Here is a 22,406-nt window from a genome sequence, read left to right as displayed (position 1 = left end):
TCCGTTTATATATTCTGGCCTTAAAACTTAACGTCAGTTCAAGTTGGTTGGGTATTCTCCATTCCTACCTGTTAGCGTAGCGTAGCGTGTTGAGGGTATTTTCACACGACGTCATACCAGGAGATATGGTAGCAATCTGTACAAGTACATTAACATTTATTATCAGTACATCAACTATTAATACATTTTTAGTAGATTTTTACATTAAGACAGGCATTACTTTTGGGCAATACTCTCTTGATCCCTTTTTTAATGTACATGTGAATTAATAAAACATAGCAGTCAAGCAATGAGTGGTTATTTGGGTCGCGAAAAACATTAAACAATATTTCTATGGATGTCTAATATGTAGTCCACTGTCTGAATGCATGTCAGGTCTAATATGTAGTCCACTGTCTGAATGCATGTCGGGTCTAATATGTAGCCCACTGTCTGAATGCATGTCAGGTCTAATATGTAGTCCACTGTCTGAATGCATGTTGGGTCTAATATGTAGTCCACTGTCTGAATGCATGTCGGGTCTAATATGTAGCCCACTGTCTGAATGCATGTCAGGTCTAATATGTAGTCCACTGTCTGAATGCATGTCAGGTCTAATATGTAGTCCACTGTCTGAATGCATGTCGGGTCTAATATGTAGCCCACTGTCTGAATGCATGTCGGGTCTAATATGCAGTCCACTGTCTGAATGCATGTCGGGTCTAATATGTAGTCCACTGTCTGAATGCATGTCGGGTCTAATATGCAGTCCACTGTCTGAATGCATGTCGGGTCTAATATGTAGCCCACTGTCTGAATGCATGTCGGGTAATAACCCATTTAGACCTGAGGCCGATTCTAAAAAGAAATCTTCTAAATCCTAAAAGTTTCCTGAGCGTGCCACCCGGTGCCGCGCTACGAGCTTGTAGATCTGCTATTTTTCAATAGCTAAAGTATATCATAATGCTTAAAACACCAAAAGGGGTTCCCACCCCAGAATGGGTTAAAGCACACAGTAAGCTTTAACGGAGAGTGAACTTACCATGCACGTACGGGAGTTCTCCCCGATGAAGGAGTCTCTGAGGACCTGGGTGAGCTTACTGGCCCTGAACGGGGTGTGAGCCTTGTTGCGTCCCAGAGCCCGGATGCACTCCTGAATAGGGATGGTGGGGACATGAAAAAGAAAGAAAAGAAGACACACCTTTTCAATGCTTTCCCAACCACCACCGTTTCAAATGAAAATCAATGAGGGCGTTTCTCGGCCCCCACCCTTCTCCCTTTGTTTATATTGTGTTTAGTTTCCAAGATGGCCGCAGCACCAGGAGGGGGTGGAGTGGGAGGTGAGCGGGTGGGGTCGACATATGCCCTTACTGGGCTGCATTCACACATTCAAGACGCCTGTCTTGCGTTTGTCTTGTGTCTGTGTTTAATGGCCACTCCAATGCATTTCCAATGGAAGCCCATATGGTTTGACCAAACATTTGATGGGGGGAAGATGGGCAGAACACATGCATCAAAGCTGTGTTCAGACACAAGACAGGTGTCAGACACAAGGCTTGAACGTAGCCCAGTAAGGGCATATGGCGACCCCGCCCGCTCACCTCCGCCCGATCGACTATTTTCGGTGCACAGCATGATGCTTTCACAGAAAGAAGACAGGGCATTTGGATTCTATGGAATCCAAATGACTGAAATTAGTCGTGGTGACTGAGAACTTTAATCCATGCCTTCACTGCCAGTAGACTCCACCCCCTCCTGACCTCCAGTACCAGTAGACTCCACCCCCTCCTGACCTCCAGTACCAGTAGACTCCACCCCCTCCTGACCTCCAGTGCCAGTAGACTCCACCCCCCCTGACCTCTTGACCTCCAGTGCCAGTAGACTCCACCCCCCCTGACCTCTTGACCTCCAGTGCCAGTAGACTCCACCCCCCCTGACCTCCAGTGCCAGTAGACTCCACCCCCCCTGACCCCCTGACCTCCAGTGCCAGTAGATTCCACCCCCCCCCCCCCTCCTGACCTCCAGTGCCAGTAGACTCCACCCCCCCCCCCTCCTGACCTGTGCCAGTAGACTCCACCCCCCCCTCCTGACCTCCAGTGCCAGTACTCCACCCCCCCCCCTGACCTCCAGTGCCAGTAGACTCCACCCCCCCCCCTGACCTCCAGTGCCAGTAGACTCCACCCCCCCTCCTGACCTCCAGTGCCAGTACTCCACCCCCCCCCCCTGACCTCCAGTGCCAGTACTCCACCCCCCCCTCCTGACCTCCAGTGCCAGTAGACTCCACCCCCCCCTGACCTCCAGTGCCAGTAGACTCCACCCCCCCCTGACCCCCTGACCTCCAGTGCCAGTAGACTCCACCCCCCCCCCCCCCTCCTGACCTCCAGTGCCAGTAGACTCCACCCCCCCCCCCCCCTGACCTCCTGACCTCCAGTGCCAGTAGACTCCACCCCACCCTGACCTCCAGTGCCAGTAGACTCCACCCCACCAAGACCTCCTGACCTCCTGACCTCCAGTGCCAGTAGACTCCACCCACCCCCTGACCTCCTGACCTTCAGTGCCAGTAGACTCTTGTTGATCTCGGCCCCCTCCAGGCGGGTCTGGCGGTCGGCGCTGGACGTGTCGGCCCCTCGCTCGTTCCCGGCCAGGTCGATGAGCGAGAACTTCCCGTGCATCTTCCCCTTCCTCCGCAGGATGATCTGGAACACGGCGTGGCTCCTGGACGAGTGGGCGTTGGCCGACGTCTGACCCGACGTTCTGGTCCAGTCCGGGGCCGAGGCGACACGACGGAACGCAGAGACAGAAACCATTAAAGACCCATTTTGGACTGAGGTCTATGAAGAACAAAATTCTAAATCCAAAAAAAAATCTGAAAATCATGTTTCTATGTCAGTGGTGCTCAACCTTTTTCATGTCAAGGACCCCCAGAATGATCTCTATTGGGCCATGGACCCCCATCTCAAAATATGTAGTTCCAGGGACCCCTCATAAGCCAATATTTTAGTTAAAAAATTTCTGAAATATATATAAATATTAGGGCCGGGACTAATTGCGATTAATTACGATTAATTAACTACAGAAAAATGTATGCATTAAAGAAATTAACGCATTTTAATCGCACTATTCTTTTCACCGCGGAACGTTGTCACTGGACAGTTTTCAGACGGAACTGCGCACCAAGTGTCCGTGTCCTCTTCAGACAATAACACCACCAGACACTGCAGACAGTTCACCAGACTGGGGGAAGCCGCTGAGATCACTTTGCTTGTCCCCGTGGATTGGAAATAGGTTCTATTTCGTCCCTGCTGACCGCCAGAGGCGGTGCTTTAAGCACTGAATACGTCCCTTCGCGCATGCGCAGTCGAGTATTTTATACCAACAATGTCGGTTGACCCCGTGATGACCCGGAGTCGTCTATAACTTCCGGCAGTCATCCGGGGCTCAGTCCCTAATTTCTTCTCGCTTGCGCAAGTTGTACATAGCACAGAGTTCTACAGCAGAATTAAACTGCACGATAACAGAACTATTGCTTTGCTACTACTAAGTCGCCGGTAGTCCCGCGACCATTGTTGGTCGGAGCTGTGACGCGTGCGTTCGCCCTCCAGGGACTGCGACTTAATACTACTATTATTGTATCGTTTTCGAGTGGAGCTGGGCTTCACATCGTCTTCTTTCCCCGTGGGAACAAGGTAAGCAGACAACCCCTGTTCGCATAGGCTGCGTGCGCGCTGCTTCCCTGCAACACACACGGTCGCGTGCTACAAACGGCGACCCGAGCGTCCCGTTTTAGCACCCGTCAAAGTTGAACGGATAGCTCGTTCTCTTTGACAGCTTACGTTGTCTTGTTTTCCCACGAAGGCTGCGCCGCAGTGCTGGTGACGGCAAGCGTTAGCACTACCCGCTCCCAGCACGTGAGTCGACGCTAGTATTATTTGTTTACTACTTACCTATACTACTTATACTTATACTACTTATACTTATAAGTGTACTTATCTACTGCTATATTACTCTGCCTCTGAGCGAGTCTTTGCTGGCACTGGCCAGCTATATAGCACCGCCGCGTGCTACAAACGGCGACCTGAGCGTCCCGTTTAGCACCCGTCAAAGTTGAACGGATAGCTCGTTCTCTTTGACAGCTTACGCTGTCTTGTTTTCCCACGAAGGCTGCGCCGCAGTGCTGGTGACGGCAAGCGTTAGCGCTACCCGCTCCCAGCACGTGAGTCGACGCTATTATTATTTGCTTACTACTTATACTTATACTACTTATACTTATACTTATACTACTTATAAGTGTACTTATTTACTGCTATATTACTCTGCCTCTCTGAATGAGTCTTTGCTGGCACTGGCCAGCTATATAGCACCACCGCGAGGTTACGTCAGTAACCCCGGTTATATGAATTGGCTTGACTGATTTAGTCACTTGTTCTCAAATAGTGTACTTTAATTTCGGCACAGAGCCATTGCCACTTTATAGGTTGGTTTTTCTGAAATTATATATATATAACTATATCATTATATATATATCATATATACTGGTCTCTGCTAGAGCACCCCTTACCTGGCATAGGCGGCGTGCGCGCCCCCTCCCTCCAGCTAAGCGGCCTTTAGCAGCTACAGTAGCCTCTACTGGCACAGGCAGCGTCCGCGCTCCCTTCCTACCAGTTTACGGCTCCACCCCTAGCGACCACTAGCGTCCGCGCTCTGGGCTACATCTGCGGGTTTCCAATGGACGAACCCCGCCACCACCTGTGCACCTCCTGCCAGGCTCCTCTGCGGCCAGAGGATGGGCATGACCTCTGCCCTGGGTGCCTTGGCCCCCAACATCTGAGGGAGGCACTCGGTGACAACCCATGTCACGTGGACGCAGGAGCGTCCAATCTCTCTCGCCGGTAATGAAGGCTAACAAAACCCTCCCCGGACAGAAGGTACGTTATCGTTTAAAGCGGCGCTATCCCCGCTAAACAGACGTTCATATGATATCATATACTTATCATGGCATAACCTCCTGTGTGTGGGTAAAGGCTGCGTTCGCGCCGCCTCCCTGCTCTGCATACGAGGTCTGTTCGACTGTGAACGCTAGCGCTTATTATAAGCGACTATAAGACTTGCCGAAGGATAAGAACACTGTCATATTACCTTCGTTTGTTAAACACGCTACTTTTTAAGCTTTGTTTAGCCCCTGCTGGTGATGGCAAGAGCCTTGCTGGCCAAAGCCATATACCGATATTGGCAGCATTCAAGCTTAACTGCTTTTGCGAATAGCTGTATTGTTGTTGTTATTATCAGCCCGGTACAGGAGCAGCTTCCTGCGTCCTCCCAGGGTATTGATGTTGCTACCAGTATAGTTTGTAGCAAAATAGTATTAACAGCTACTGGTGTACATAGCCTGTCTGGTTGTTAACCCAGCTGGCCCCCAGTAGTGGGCCTAGCTGAAGCTGCTACCAGTATGTCTGGAGCTCAAAGCTCCATTAACAGTTTTTTGCATATACAGTGGGTGCAACCTGGTTTGTTCCCACAGGTCGGATTAGTGCCCCTGGGTACCTGTAGGTCCTATTAGCCCAGCTGGTCCCCAGCACAGAGTATCTGGCGCTGCTGACAGCGTAGCTCACAGCTGCTACCAGTAGCTTAAAGTTAAAGCTGTTTATGAACAGGCTATAGCTTGTCTTGTTTTTTAGTAGCCTAGCTGGTCTCCAGCATAGCTCTCTAACTGGTGCTGCTACCTGTAGTTGTAGCCCAAGCGCTTATTATACTATTGAAGATAAAAAGCTATCTGTATATAGCTTGCCTTACTGTTTGTTGGCCCAGCTGGTACAGGGCAGGCAGCGTATGCGCTCCGCTCCTCCAGCATACGGCCAGCTTGATGTTACTTACTACTAATCGTTGGTTAGCTCAAGCATTTATTAACAGCTATTGGTGTATAGCTTGTTATGTTCATTAGCTGCAGCTGATACAGGCAGCGTACGCGCTCCCTTCCTTCAGCAGGTGGCCCCTATCGGTGGAGCTATCGGTTGTAGCCTTTTCTCCAAAACTAGCTTGTGTCGGTTTATTTAACCGAACCTGGCTGGGGTAGGCAGCGGTAGCGCTCCCTCCTCCCAGCATGAATGCGTAGTAGTGCACACGTGACTAGTGTATTGGAAGTGTCTTGTTTCGCTCTGGACTAGCAAACATAAATAATAATGCACTGGAGTTTGGATAAGCGTCATAGTGCCGTGATAAACGGTCACATAGGAAACACTACAGCTGCTACATAGCAGCGTCCAAACCTTGACTGAAGGCTACTTTATTATCATAAATTATAAGTAAGCCTCCGCCGGGGGTACAGGTAGCGTAAAGCTCCCCTCCCCCACCGCGACCATGCAGGTCGCACAGTCTATCTAACAGCAACGTTTGTGTGCTGTTTCTATGATGCACTTTACATCTGGTTGAATCTCAAAGTGCTGCAATGAGCATTTGCATAAACGTAAATGCATATTCACATGCTGCGGCAGGTATAGCAGCATTCAGTTTTTCGATTAAGTCATTATATGCCGATCTAAGTTAAAGCCTCTGCTGGCACAGGCAGCGTACGCGCCCCCTCCCTGCAGCATATGGCCAACACCTAGCAAACCAGTAGCGTCCGCGCCCTGGGCTAGTTGGGACTGGTGTGCACCGGCCGGTCCAAAGGAACCGGTGCCACCACAACGGAGAGCACCCACTTTCGTACCTCGAAAGCCTCTGCTGGTACAGACAGCGTATGCGCTCCCTCAAGCATATGGCCAACACCTAGCAACCAGTAGCGTCCGCGTCCTGGGCTAGTTGGGACTTGTGTGCACCGGCCGGTCCAGAGTAACCGGTGCCACCACAATGGAGAGCTCCCACTTTTGTACCTCGTGTGAAGCTCTCCTTCAGCCGTGAGCCGACCTTGGTCCTGCCCCGTGTGCCAGGAGGAAAAGGTCTGACCGCTGACTACAGCAGATCCGAGAGGGCTCAGCTATCTGCAGAGTTGGCCCGCATGAGGGCCATGCTCACTTCAGATAACACCTAGGCACCTCGGAGGGTGCCGAAGCGCCTACCTCTCCGATGCCACAACTGACTCGAGGTTGATGTGCTCTCCCCGACAGCTTAAGCTACGCACTTCCATGACTATGAGGAAGATGCAGAAGGCGGTGCCTCCCAGGCATCAGAGCCGGCCTCCCACTTCTCAGCTCATGCGCATAGCCGTGGAACGCATACTAAAGCAGGCAGTCGGCTCCTCCAAGCGCCTTCTTCTTGCTGTCTTCGCCGTCCCCCACGCCTGTACCTGAGACAGCTACAGGCCTGCCGGGCGAACGATCAGGGCCCTCTCCCATCTCTATACCGATGGTGAAATCCTGGCAGCCCTGCCCTGATTGGGAAAAGTGTCCTGAGACAACCCGTTGCGACGTGACACTTTAATAGATTTGAACGCACAAGGCGATAAGGGCTGGCCTGGGTTACATGCCAGCCACCAAGCCTGTCATTGCATCCCTCATTGTGTTCCCCAACGAGGCCCGGCGGCAGAACGCTAGGTGACCTCGACCCCAGTGCAGGAGCACAGACAACCTGCTCACTGGGGCCTCCCGTTCACACTTAATAGTGGCAACGTTAATACTGGCTCAGTCACCTTTGGTGTGTCACTGGAGGCATTGGCGTCATGTCCTCAGAGCGTGGGCGGCTGATGTCCATCGTATCTCTAGCCCGTCGCCAAGTCGGGTTTTCACAGTCAAGCTTGACTGATGAGCCTAGGCCAACTCTCCGTAGTCTCCCTGAGGAGCCAGGAGCACTAGGTGGTTCAGCCGGGCGAGAATCGCCGGAGCGAACCATCCAGGGGGGGAAGACCAGGCTGCAGCTTGCAGGCCTACGACACATCCCGCCTCCCAAAGGGCCGAGCTCCAACATTGATGAAATCATCTTGACTGCCCTCGGAGCTCGCGTATCACCGCCGGCCCACACTAGAGGCCAGCGTGTTCCCTGGCGTCCCACGCAGGGACCTGACTGTGACTTTCCGGGCTGTGCAGTGCCTTCTGACGCCAGCCCCCCATATCCGGCGGGTCAAAATGGCCATTATCAGCAACATGACGAGAGCCCTACTATCAGACCAGGAGTGATGTGTCCTCCTGCCCAAGGGCGCAACAGAGGCTGTATATCCTCAGTCACACTAAGGGAAGTCCGATCTACATACTTCCTCGTGACGCAAGACAGACGGGTGTCGACATGTCTTGAATCTGATGGGACCCATATGAAGTTTATGCCAGTCTACTGGGCCGAACACGGCAATGTGCTGGAGCGGCAAGTGGTGCGCTCCGCTCTATAGCACACATTCTCATACTCATGGGACCTTAACCGGGTACTGGACGCCCTGTGCGGGCCTACCTTCGAACCCTTGGCACAGGCAGAGCTGAAGTGGGTGTCATGCAAGACAGCCCTTCTCCTGGCCATTACATTGGCAAAGCGCGTCAGTGAACTGCACGCTCTGTCAGTCAGCGAATCATGTCTGAGGTGGAACGCAGACGGCTCGGGGGTCACGCTGTGGCCAAACATAGCATTCCTCCCGAAGGTGCTGTCGCAGGCTCACCTCAACCGGCCTATCAGGCTGGCTCGATTCAACCCCCCACCTGGGGAGCTGACAGACAAACTGGAGCTGTTGTGCCCAGTCCGGGCCCTGAGAGCCTACATTGAAGCTACTGCACGCATCAGGCGAGCAGAGCAGCTGTTCTTTTGCCATAGTGGTGTGAACAAAGGCGGCGCTCCCTCCAAGCAGCGCCTGTCCCACTGGATTGTAGACACAATCAGCCACGCCTATGAGGCAAGTAACCTCCCCGTACCATCAGGGGTACGGTGCCACTCTACAAGGAGCATTTCCACATCATGGGCTGCCATGAGAGGGGTGCCCTTGGAGGACATTTGTGCCGCCGCCTCATGGGCTTCGGCAGGCACTTTCTCAAGGTACTACAGGGTGAATGTTGCCACTCCCCACCCAGTGGACGTGGCCCTCTTCCCCGAATCCTCCGGTTCTACCCTTTGAGGTCTGTAATCAGGATTCCTCGTGACTTGGCTGGTATAAGTCATTCAGTGCTTAAAGCACCGCCTCTGGCGGTCAGCAGGGACGAAATAGAACGATAGTTACGTATGTAACTACGGTTCTATGAGTCCTGAATGACCGCCAGAGGCACTCTTGTCACTCAGAATCCTCGTGTTCTCGCGAGAAGATTCTGTAGGGACTGAGCCCCGGATGACTGCCGGAAGTTATAGACGACTCCGGGTCATCACGGGGTCAACCGACATTGTTGGTATAAAATACTCGACTGCGCATGCGCGAAAGGACGTATTCAGTGCTTAAAGCACCGCCTCTGGCGGTCATTCAGGACTCATAGAACCGTAGTTACATACGTAACTATCGATTTAAAAGGCTATCCGATGGTAGCGTGAATTACAGCACAGTTGTGTGCAATTATTCAATAAAGAATTATTACCCCTATTACTACAAAAACAATGTTTTATTGCTTAAACTTATGTATTCACTATTCATTGATTCACTAGTATACCAAAATCCATTTGAAAAAATTGCTTTCTCACTGTTCTCGGGTCAAATAATGATATGCGATTAAAATGTGATTAATCTAGATTAATTAATCGCAAAGCCTCTGATTAATTAGATTAATTTTTTTAATCGAGTCCCAGCTCTAATAAATATAAATAAATATATATATAATTCAGTCACTCAGAGGCTACATTTATATTCTACTGTTCTTAGTTTGCTTATGATCCTCGATGACTATTTGATGTATGTTATGATATATTAACATATATCATGATATACGTGTTATTCTTGTTTACTGTAAGTGCTCCATTTTCGTCACCGCTAAACCCCCTTATCCCCAAATGTATTAGCTTTTTTTTTTACTATTTTGCTAAACATTTTTAAATAGTTAAAATGGCCAGTCTACAAGCTCACAACATGTCAATGTAGATTGGCTAGTTAAACCATTCAAAAATGTTTTTCAAAATAGTAAAAAGAAAAAAAGGCAAAGAAGTTTAGGCAAAGTTTATAGATGTGGTGTGGTTAGGGTTTTATTACCTGCAGCTGTTTCCCACTTCTATGAGCTTGAGAACATCCTCCGTACATCGGACGTCCTTCTCCTGTAGTCCAACCACCTGAACCTGCTGCTTCCCGTCCTCCAACACCCGCAGCTTGGTCTTGCGATTCAGCAGGTCAAACACCTACAACACACCACACGCACACACATGGAATAAAGCTAAATAATACCTCAAGAATATCTGTTTTAGGGCCGACCAGCTGAAGAAACCATGACATTTCTGAGACCAAATTCATTCATGTTTCTGGAGTGTCTGACCGAAAACAGCCGATCTACAAGCTCACAACACGCGACGTGTTGTGAGCTTGTAGATCGGCTGTTTTCAGTGCGTAGCATGCTTTCACAGGAGGCTTCTATTGGAATCCAAATGACTGAAATCAAGTCTCAGTGACTCAGAACTTTAATCCATGGGTGTTGTAGATAGATACTTTTCATTATCCCGCGGGAGATTCAGTCGCTCAGAGGCTAAACAAAATAAAAGTGTCTCGTCGTAAAACAAATCTATCCATCTGTAAATGCACCATGTCTCTGTGTGTACATCAGTAGTCCACGTTAACTCTATCTCTACCGCTAGCTGTTAGCATAAACCCCAGTTCCCAGTGCCAGCATACACGTTCACTTTAAAAGACGGAGTTGGGGTACGTATATATATATATATATATATACAGACCTGGGATATGACGCCACCTATAGCGTTGACGTCCGTCCGTATATATATATATATATATATATATATATATACTAGGGCTGTCAAATGATTAAAATTTTTAATCAGATTAATCACAGCTTCAAAATTAATTTCATCATGATTAATCACCATTCGAACTATGTCCAAAATATGCCATTTTTTCCTGTTTATTGTTGTGGAAATAGAAATATAAATGACAGAAAGCGGATATACATTTGTTTTTGAATGATTTTTGTTTTCTAATGCATTTAGTATAGACATGATGTGATGTGAGCATTTGTAGGCCTAGCCTACACTTTGAGTTAAATCAACACTGGCTTTTGGCCATGTAGACTGCGGTCCCCCAGGAGGAAGTCACTAATGTTGCTCTGGAGAGGGAAGTCTGGAACACTCTGGTGGAGCTGTTGCCCCCGCGACCCGACTAGGGATAAGCGGTTGAAGATGGATGGATGGATGAATGGAGACTGGGGTCCCAGTCCAGAGATGAAAATCATAATAAAATGGCCTAGGCTACTTTCTATCAATTTAATTTGGGGGTCCTTGAAATTAAAATAGCTGAGAAGCAATGGGTTAAACTGTAGACTATAGTTAATTGAAATTCACAAAATACAATAATGGCACATAAGCATTTTTGGAAACAGGGCTTGGTTTAGAAAAGCCTATATTTTGCGCTAAAGTAATTATTGAATAACATATAAATGTAGGTTTTAAGGCTAGAATGGCATTGTAGTGGACTGTAGTGAGAGGCGAGATTGTCTCTCCTTCATTGCGGGACTGCAGGACTAGTCTGGAGATAGTTAGTCGTGAATCAGCTTCAGTCAGTGTTTTGGTTCGTACCTGGAGTTGCGCATTATCTCCGCGGTGCACAGCAGCACAGGAGAACTGTCTTTAATATATCCATGGTCGTTTTCAGTTGCTTTCCATGTTCGACACAAAAGTACCATGTGTTTGTTTTGGTAATAGCCTACTGCAGGCGCAGCCATGCTGATTCACGTAATCGCGTTAGGGGGAACACTAACATGCGTTAATTGCGTTAAATATTTTAACGCAATTAATTAACGCAATTGATTAATGCCATTAACGCGTTATTTTTGACAGCCTTAATATATACGTAACTGGGAAAAAACCACTTAAGCCCTATATAATCATTGTATCGGAAATAGCCAACTGTACTGCGAGAGTGAGGTCTAGCCAACACCAACTCGGGATTCCTGGATCGCTGCCCTCCACAATTTCCTATCCAACATCAGGCTCTTGAGCTCTGCAGTGTTGTTAGCCAAGCTGTCGCGCCGCAACACGTCTACATAGGTGGTACGCTTCTTTCCCCTCCTGGCTTTACCCTGGGTTGGCTCCCATAGGGTCAATTTGGATGTGCAAGGTCGTACTGCACTCCTCATGTGAATAGACGCACTGTAACGCTGGGTGTAGATACAGTATAAGCTCAACACATTTCAGCGGTTGTCGCGGGCGGGCATGTGCGTGAAATGACTAGGCAATGTGTTATAATATGTAGTGTAAATGTTGCGTTGTTTATGCAAAACTACTCACCTTCCCACTGTATATTTCAAAGAAGGTTGCGTACACTTGTAGTTCTAACTTCTTATAGTTGGGTTTCTTCAACATGAGAAATACATCCCGAGCTGCATCACAGAATATGAATATTAATTAATACCCAGGAGAATAATACACAGAGGTTATCACTGTAACGACCCTGGGGCCCAGCTGTAGAGGTTATCACTGTAACGACCCTGGACCATTTGTACACATTCAGAGTTAAATTAACAGTGATTTTACAATATACTGTATATTGGGGTCCCAAAGAAAGAAATGCCATTAAATAGGGGGCCGTAGCCTAATTCAGGTCAAACTGGGCTGCTAGAGCCGTGAAAATCTTCTCTTATGGGGGTCCTTGGCATATCTTTTCAAATGGGGGTCCGCGCGTTAATGAGTGTCAATTTGGGGGTCCTTGACGTGACAAAGTTTGGGAACCACTGCGTTAAATGGCACAAAATAAAAGCACAACACTTGATGAGCTGACCCGAGCAGAGAACAGTCAACTCACCAGTTAAAGGGACACTTCACCCTTTTTGCAAAAAAATATATGTTAATGACGTTTAGAGGCTTTAGATCACTTTCCTGGGGGTATTTATGTGTGTAATATGTGGTTTTAGTTATTTTAGATTGTAGCAGTGAGCCTGTTGTCTCTGATGTCATGGACACTGGTCTCACTACCTTCCTGGACTACAATTCCCATAATTCTTTGGTGCACTGCTCCTCCTTGCGGATAGGGGGAGAGCTGTCTTACTGAGACAACATGTAGTCCAGGAAGGAAGTGAGCCCAGTGTCCATGACATCAGAGACAACAGGCTCACTGCTACAATCTAAAATATCTAAAACCACATATTACACACATAAAGCCCCCCAGGAAAGTGTTCTAAAGCTTCTAAACGTCATTAACATATATTTTTTTGCAAAAAGGGTGAAGTGTCCCTTTAACACAATTTTTTACATAAAACGTCCCTAAACGTCATAAGGATTCGAAACGAGAGGTGCCTTGGACATCTGTGGACGTCATAGCGCACCCTCAAAGATACGGGCGAGATAAGAATATTCAGAATTTTTCCTATTTTGTTTTTTGGCATTTTGATTTTCTCTTGCCGTACACCAACGCTCTGTGCAATTATTAGCTTGTCATTGACTCGCATGTTAGCGCGGCGGAAAGAATGACTCGTATCTCCTAATCCAGGGCGCTCTACGTGGTGATGAATGGATCGATATGCTGGCGCTTCATTTCTGCTCCTCATCCGTCTTTCCCGCAAAATATGAACGCTTTTTGGATCATATATCGTATAAATTAAAATTATCGGGATGTTAGGTCAACTCTGTAAAGTCCACTTTTTAGGAAAGTGTTTCCGGTTCATGGCTTTCAGAGTAAAAGCGATCAGACAACTCCGGCACCCCAGAGCTCCTATTTTGAAGCACTTCCGGCACTAAAAGTGAGCTGACCCGAGCAGAGAACAGTCAACTCACCAGTTAATGCGTAGATTCCTTTGGCACAATCCTGGTTCTTTCCAGAAAAATCTCCACCCATAGTCTGAAATACACAAACACATACAGAATATCAATAAAATACCGTCATCTGGTGTGGAAATGAGGAAAATATCGCCGCTTCCATGTTTATTCGACGAAAACAACACTGTCGTGGCGTTACTGGCAGTCTTAGTTTCAGTCAGTCATCATAGCTTAGTTTTCATTTAGTTTCTATTTAGTCTTCATCAGTAGAAAAAGGTACTTGACGAACATGTTTCGTCATAGTTTTAGTCAACGAAATCAACACTGCTACTCCTCAGTGAAAAAAGGTAGTCTACTCACGTGCGTTTTCCCACTTCCAGTCTGTCCGTAGGCGAAGCAGGTGGCCATGCCCCTCTCGAAGATGGTCTCCACCAGCGGCCGGGCGGTGAATCGGTACACCATCTCGTTGGTGGTGGAGTCGTCGAAGGCGTAGTCAAAGCGGAACGTCTGGTTCTCCAGGTAGCGCGTCAGGTCCACCTTCTGCTTGGGCTCGTGGACCATCACCACGTCCTTACTGTGACCACAAGGTTAGTTAGAGTTACCTAAAACTATACTAAATGACCAAAACTACACACTTTTTTTGTTAACCCCATTTTGGGGGCGGGAACCGCTTTTGGTGTTCTAAGTGTTATGTTATGCTTTAACTATTGAAAAATAGCAGATCTACAAGCTTGTAGCACGGCACCAATGCCGCGCTACAAGCTTGTAGGTCTGCTATTTCACAAAAAGATCGGGAAAATATGGCGCATATTTGGAATATATATTCTTTCAGAGCGAACATTTTTAACTCAAATGTTTGCTTCTGGGGGGGTTCCTGGAACAACATATTTTGAGATTGTGGTCCGCGGCCAATTACATATAATTCTCGGGGTCCTTGACATGATAGTTTGAGAACAACTGATATAGAAACAGTAAACTGTCAGGATTTAGAAGACATTTGTAGAATTGTCCTCAGGTCTAAATAGGTTAACTGAACCATATAAAAAATATAATAAAATAACTAACTGAAACTGTAGTGTGTTTACAAAACAAACTAAATGAAAATTATAGACAAAATGCACTTAGTTTTAGTTTATCTCGTTACCAACGGTAACTGAATACATCTTTTTGAAATCTTTTGTTGAGTTTGTAGTACACAATACACATACTTCAACCTTTTTGAATCCTGCAACTGACAAATATTAACCCAAAGTATGACAAACGAACGAACACTAAAACTAATAAAAACTCAACTAAAACCAAGCGTCGTCACAAAAATAAAAACTAATGGAACATAGTAAACCCGCTCTAAAAACAAATTAAAACTAACTGATTCAGGAAAAAAAAGGCAAAAACTAAGTAAGACCAAAAAATCCAAAACTATTAACCTTGGAATGGTGATCACGTCCAGGTCCTTGATGGTCAGCTCCTTCTTGTTGAGTGGACGCTTCCGCACGCACACGCAGATCCTGTGCTCTTCGACGTCGATGTCGGCCGAGGTCAGCGGCCTGTAGTCCAGGCTGGCTCGGAAGTCCCTGATCATGTACAGGATCTCGTAGTTGGGGACGGTGGTGTCCACCTCCTGTAGAGGAAAAGGAGACGGAAACATAGTAGTTATAGGACGGTGGTGTCCACCTCCTGTCGAGGAAAAGGAGACAGAGACATAGCAGTTATAGGACGGTGGTGTCCACCTCCTGTCGAGGAAAAGGAGACAGAGACATAGCAGTGATAGGACGGTGGTGTCCACCTCCTGTCGAGGAAAAGGAGACAGAGACATAGCAGTTATAGGACGGTGGTGTCCACCTCCTGTAGAGGAAAAGGAGACGGAAACATAGTAGTTATAGGGAAAGTTAGCCAATGTTGTGACCACACTGCTACTGCTATGCTATTGTTTAAGCTTTCCTTCACCAAATTTGACTCGGGGACTGCCATTGGAAAGCTGAAACACTACAGCTATTAGTAAGCATCTATTTTGTAGATGTGGTCACACATTTGGCTAACATTCCCCAACTATAGCAAGGAAGATAGTCAGAGAAATGCAGTGACAGAATCGGATGTCTCTCCTGCTGCTTCATAAATAGCATTGCTGAGATACATTCTTCTGCATAATACGGTGTCGTAAAAACAATACAGTTGGTCATTTTAGAGAATACTCAATTCTTAATGGTCGGACGGTGTGCATTATTTTCAGATGACTCCACACAACTGCGGTCTCATCCCAGTTCATTAATATGCATCAATATTGACTGTTCCATGTTCGCTCAGCTTGCTGCAGACTACTATGCATATAACTAACAGTTCAGTTCAACTTTCAACATTTCTGGGGAACACAAATAATTTGTGCCGATACTTGTGGTACATCGTGAAAATGTGGCACAAATCTTTGAATATATATATTCTTTCAGAGTGAGCGTTTTTAACTCAAATCTTTGTTTCTGGGGGGTGGTCCCTGGAACAAAATATTTTCAGATGCGGGTCGGCGGCCAATTACAAATATTTTTGGGGGTCCTTGACATGTTTGAGAACCACTGACATCAAAACATCGGTTTTTCAGAAAACTGTCGTGATCTTTAGAAGACATTTGTAGAATCGTCCTCAGGTCTAAATGGGTTAAAGCACATAAAGTAGCTAACCTCACAAAAACATGCCGTAATCCTGGTCTCTAAAACTACCTCCCCCTGGCCAGCCGGGGCGCCTGATGGAGGGGAAAGGAACTGGTCGGAATAACGTGTCCCTTCCACGCGCTACGTCCGGCCGGGGAAATTTCCCTCTGTCAGGTGAAAAGAAGCAGCTTGGACTCCTCATGCATAGAAGGAGGCATGAGGTCAGTCCGCTACCCCCCCAGGTTGGCAGAGGAAGTGTACCGCCCAGGATTACATTAGATAATTGGCACTGGGTGAAAAAGAAAAACTGGGTTACAAAATCGTGGAATAAAAAAATAAAAAAAACAAAAAAAACACATAAAGAGCTTATTGCCCCACAAATATGAATAAATACTTAACAGTACTTTTCATTTTGATCATTGGCAAGTCAATGATTAACACCCTGAGCGTACAGGTCGGAGTTCTCCGCCCTATCATTAGTAACGCCCAGTGCTCAAGACGGAGATTGATGATATCAAAACCGATCGCATCGCTCCACAGTGGAACGCCCAGTGCTCAAGACGGAGATTGATGATATCAAAACCGATCGCATCGCTCCACAGTGGGACGGAGATTGATGATATCAAAACCGATCGCATCGCAACAGTGGGACGTCATCGAAAATGTCCCCCCCCCCCCCCCCCCATTTAGCCGACGAGATGGAAAATCTTAAAACGTGAATAACTCTTGATCTAAATCATTCCGTCCAATTCTAAGAAAAGATTATGTGTTAGACGGCCCACCGCGGTCCCGTCGCGATATAATTAATTATACCTCCCGTTGTTGTCGATCGCCTCAAGAATGTTTTGGTCAAGCTACTGAAGCTACTTCAGCCACATTCCGGTCCGTCGCTAAATGTGCTCCACTGCTGCTATCGCTGGGTACTATGATTTAATGGATTAAATAACCCCGGGTGTTCGGGGTGTTAAAACTAGGGCTGACCTTCCATCGTTTTTTTCAAAGATTCTAGCCCTAAAAACGAGCCGAATTCTGTGCCGACGGGGCTTGGAGGGGGGATTAAATAATGAGTCAGTGATTCATGAATCATCATGGAGCTCAAGCACATGGCTTTGAAGGGTATCAGATCTACAAGCTTTCAGCATGTCATGCTGCAATGTGTTGTGGGCTTGTAGATCAGCAATGTTTTTCATGTTTAAATTTCGTGCCATCGAAAAAAGCTTTCGGATATTCACATTTTTGGGGGTCAGCCCTAATTAAAACCAATGATAAAAAAAACACAATGCACACACCCTGCTGAGGGCAAAGACAGCAATTAGCCTCTGCCGCATCAGGCATAGATTAAAATAGGGTGCATTTTGCATCCCAAAACGCAGTTTATAGTTAAGGGACGCAATACAACCTCCACGGGATGCACTACTGTACTACTGTACTATATACTTTAGTTTATTCATTGTAGTTTATTTTGCTAGCTTTAGTTAATTTGTAAAAAACGATTGCGGCGGAAGCCATGCAAGGTACCAACCAGCACATCGGCAGCAATTTGGGGTTCAGTGTCTTGCCCAAGGACACTTCGACATGTGGACAGGAGGAGCCGGGATTCGAACCGCCGACACATGGATCATTGGACGACCTGCTCTACCTCCTGAGCCACAGTCGCCCCACCTATTTACATCACTGTTCCACGAGCGCACTCACTGCTCAGAGTGGGATTATCTCTGCTTAGAGGAGTCAAGGCAGGACACTGACGCAGCATCTGACTCAGTGTGTACCTGTGCTCTCTTCTCCCTCAGCTCCTGCTGCTGTATCCGTCGTCTCTCTCTCTTCTCCTGCAGTTTCTCCACCTCCTTCACGCAGTTGGACTTCCTCCTCGCTGCCATGAAGAAGGGAGGAGACCAGAAAAAGAACAGTTTAAGGTCCAAGTGTCGATTTCATCGACTAAGACGAAAAATGTTCCATCGACTAACCTTTTTTTCAGACGAAAACTAAATGAAAACTAAAGCTATGACGACTAAGACTAAATATACTGACAATTTCGTCAACAAATAAAAACTAGACTAAAATGTTAGGAAGGGACTAGTGGACAAGAGATCCAGTGTAAGTCATCTTATAGGTTGCATGCTGAAAATAGCAGATCTACAAGCACACAACACATCGCAGCGCGACACATTGTGGGCTTGTAGATCGGCTATTTTGAGTGTAAAAACAGTCATTACGATACGCAATCAAGGCCCACCAAAACACATTTTAGTAGACTAAATCAACTGTAGATTTAGTCGACTAAAATTGTATGACATTTAGTCGACTAAAACTAGACTAACACTGAAACATTCCAGGTGACTAAAATGTGACTAAAACTAAGTCGAAAACTATTCAAAAGACTATGACTAAAATCAAATTTTGCTGCCAAAAACAACACTGCAAAAATGATGAATTGAATGAATGCTTTCCCAGTGTGAGAGAGCGAGGAGGTGTACTGGTACAACAGTGGGTTTTCAACCAGTGGTCCGGGGACCACCAGTGGTCCTTGACAGGGTTCCAGGTGGTCCCCAGCTAAATGACAGCGTTGGTAATCAAATGGACCCCCCCCTTATTAGATCTTTAACTTTTGAGCGCGTAAAATGAAACCAAATGGACCCGTACATTCTCAATCAAAAGCATGTGTTGTTCCAAATCTCCACAGGAAAAAAAAACACACACACCAACGAATAGTGGCAAGTTGGCAACACTCACATCATTAAATCAAAAACCCAACCGTCACCATGAGAAGAGAATGAATGCCCTCGATGCAGGTATAAGGAAAGGTGAATTTTAGACACTTGATTCATTTCAGAGGTCATGATTTAATGAGTTACTGAGAGATGTTGAGATTAGCCCTGGCTCACTGCTAATAAGGAACACAGCCACAGACTAAAGGCTGGCCTGACAACTTTATAACGCATTTCGACATGGTTAAAATAAAATAAAATGTCTTCTAAATCATGACAGTTTTCTGAAAAACCCATGTTTCTGTTATCAGTGGTGCTCAAACTATTTCATGTGAAGGAACCACAAACTTATATGTTGTTCCAGGGAACCCCCACCGCTCCCCAAGAAGCAAAAATTTGAGTTAAAAGCGTTCGCTCTGAAAGAATATGTATTCAAAACATTTTCACGATTTTTCAAAAAATAGGAGATCTACAGGCTCATAGCTTGGCACTGAGTGCCACGCTACGAGCCTGTAGATCTGCTATTTTTTCAATGGCTAAAGTATAACATAATGCTTAGTTAAAACACCAAAAGGGGTTCCCGTCCTGAATGGGTTAAATGACTGTACAAGCCTTTCTGACATGTGGGTCCTTTGTCACTCTTACAGTACCTTGATAGGATTTTATTCCTGAAAAGCTTTATATTATAAAACCATTATCTCCCACTTTTGCAATATATTCATTTTCCTGCATATACCCATTCATGATTGCTATATGAAGTCCTATGCCTCCCAAAACACGACTCAATAACCTCAAAATCACAACACAAGATTCCTCAGTCAAAAGCCAAGAACTTCATCAATTATTCTAAATATATCGTCCTATTTGTAATCGTCATTGAAGTCTGATGCTCAAACGTATCAGGTTTAACACAAAGGTTACCACACACACACACTTAAGATTTCGTAATTTAGGTCCATTGTGCCATAAGCTTATGCTCCACCACCCCGCCCTGTGCATATGGGTCTTATATGGATTATGGCACAATCGACCCAAATTACTCAATCTATGTGACAACAACACCATGATTAGAATAGCAATTTGATGACGTGTGATACATTTCTGTGTGTGTGTGTGTGTGTGTGTGTGCGTGCGTGCCTGCGCGCATGCACACGTGCGTGCGTGCACGCGTGTGACTACTGTACTGTAACTCAAGAGGAGATGAGAGTTTACAGAGAGGAATGAATGGGGATATTGCTCATAAATGGGGCTAACATTTATAACAGAATCACAGTATGTTAGTGGTACATGTCAGGGTTTTAGGACTGTCCTCCTCTCTGATATCCAGACAGAGTCTGTCTACTGGAAGGATTGCGTTTGCTCCGATTTATACTAAATGTTCGTCGACTACCTTTTTTTTCACAGACGAAAACTAATTGGTTACACTTGGTTGCATGCTGACAAATAGCCGATCTTTCCAACTATTTTCAGCAAGTGTAAAAACAGTCATTACGACGGCATCAAGGCCCGCCAAAATACATTTGAGTCGACTAAAACTAGACTAGCACTAAAACATTCCAGGTGACTAAAATGTGACTAAAACTAAAAGAAAACTATTCAAGCGACTATGACTAAAACTAAAATCAAAATTTGCTGCCAAAAACAACACTGCTTGGCAAAAAGAACTGATCGCGAAGTCACACCACGATGAAATGCATTATTAACCACTTATGTCATTGTTTGAACGCCGCCGGGGATACCCCAGGGCTCTATACTTGGTCCTCTACTTGTTTATTCTCTTTACACCAGATCTATTCTCCGAAAATAGATGATCCACAAGCTCACGCAGAGTCACGACTCGCCGTCGTGAGCTCGTAGCTCTATTTGTTTTGCCAAATGTCTGGCTTATTATCGTCACCGAATGGATTATGAATGGCATGTCGAGAATAGGGACCTTAGGGTAGGCATGTGGTCAACAACTTTTTGGAAAGCAAAACTCCTTCCCACCGTGATGCGAGTATGAACGAGCAATTCCATGATAGATCGTTAAGTCCCCACCACACCACACGTCAATCCAGCATGGCAACTAATCAGAACCCAGAACCTTAGAATCACCATGAAGCTTTAGTTTTAGGACGTTCAGATATGATAGAATCACCATGAAGCTTTAGTTTTAGGACGTTCAGATATGATAGAATCACCATGAAGCTTTAGTTTTAGGACGTTCAGATATGATAGAATCACCATGAAGCTTTAGTTTTAGGATGTTCAGATATGATAGAATCACCATGAAGCTTTAGTTTTAGGACGTTCAGATATGATAGAATCACCATGAAGCTTTAGTTTTAGGACGTTCAGATAATACAGATATAATGATAGAATCACCATGAAGCTTTAGTTTTAGGACGTTCAGATAATACAGATATAATGATAGAATCACCATGAAGCTTTAGTTTCAGGACATTCAGATATGATAGAATCACCATGAAGCTTTAGTTTTAGGACATTCAGATATGATAGAATCACCATGAAGCTTTAGTTTTAGGACGTTCAGATATGATAGAATCACCATGAAGCTTTAGTTTTAGGACGTTCAGATATGATAGAATCACCATGAAGCTTTAGTTTTAGGACGTTCAGATATGATAGAATCACCATGAAGCTTTAGTTTTAGGATGTTCAGATATGATAGAATCACCATGAAGCTTTAGTTTTAGGACGTTCAGATATGATAGAATCACCATGAAGCTTTAGTTTTAGGACGTTCAGATAATACAGATATAATGATAGAATCACCATGAAGCTTTAGTTTTAGGACGTTCAGATAATACAGATATAATGATAGAATCACCATGAAGCTTTAGTTTCAGGACATTCAGATATGATAGAATCACCATGAAGCTTTAGTTTTAGGACATTCAGATATAATCACCATGAAGTTTTAGTTTTAGGACGTTCAGATATGATAGAATCACCATGAAGCTTTAGTTTTAGGACATTCAGATATGATAGAATCACCATGAAGCTTTAGTTTTAGGACATTCAGATATGATAGAATCACCATGAAGCTTTAGTTGCGAACGCAATGAGCACTAACTATGAGACCCTGCAGATCATGTCTGTCTGTGTGTCTGTCTGTCTGTCTGTCCCGCTGTGACACCACCTGCCCGCCACCAGAGGGCGCAGCTGTAGCACACACACACACACACACACACACACAACCACACACACACACACACACACACAACCACACACACAACCACACACACAGTAGAAAACTTACAAAAATTACTAACTAAAAAGAAAA

The 22,406-nt window shown here is 45.9% G+C and overlaps 1 protein-coding gene across 4 annotated transcripts in view; it reads right to left on the bottom strand.

Annotated features, from left to right (window-relative positions):
* Positions 1–22,406, bottom strand: part of LOC310872524 (kinesin-like protein KIF2A) — a 51,901-nt gene that overhangs the window by 13,695 nt on the left and 15,800 nt on the right. For all 4 annotated transcript variants that reach the window (XM_083784453.1, XM_083784455.1, XM_083784454.1 and 1 more), the window contains 9 exons: positions 18,185–18,285; positions 15,201–15,394; positions 14,134–14,347; positions 13,792–13,855; positions 12,310–12,401; positions 10,055–10,197; positions 2,529–2,733; positions 1,022–1,132; positions 69–136 (listed from right to left, as the gene is read on the bottom strand). In XM_083784453.1, the coding sequence (XP_083640579.1) occupies positions 69–136; positions 1,022–1,132; positions 2,529–2,733; positions 10,055–10,197; positions 12,310–12,401; positions 13,792–13,855; positions 14,134–14,347; positions 15,201–15,394; positions 18,185–18,285 (1,192 nt within the window). The remainder of the gene's footprint in view (positions 1–68; positions 137–1,021; positions 1,133–2,528; positions 2,734–10,054; positions 10,198–12,309; positions 12,402–13,791; positions 13,856–14,133; positions 14,348–15,200; positions 15,395–18,184; positions 18,286–22,406) is intronic.

This window comes from Protomyctophum parallelum (assembly GCF_964188405.1).
Source record: "Protomyctophum parallelum genome assembly, chromosome: 15".
NCBI classification, from domain to species: Eukaryota; Metazoa; Chordata; class Actinopteri; order Myctophiformes; family Myctophidae; genus Protomyctophum; species Protomyctophum parallelum.
This window is presented reverse-complemented; position numbering and strand designations above follow the sequence as displayed.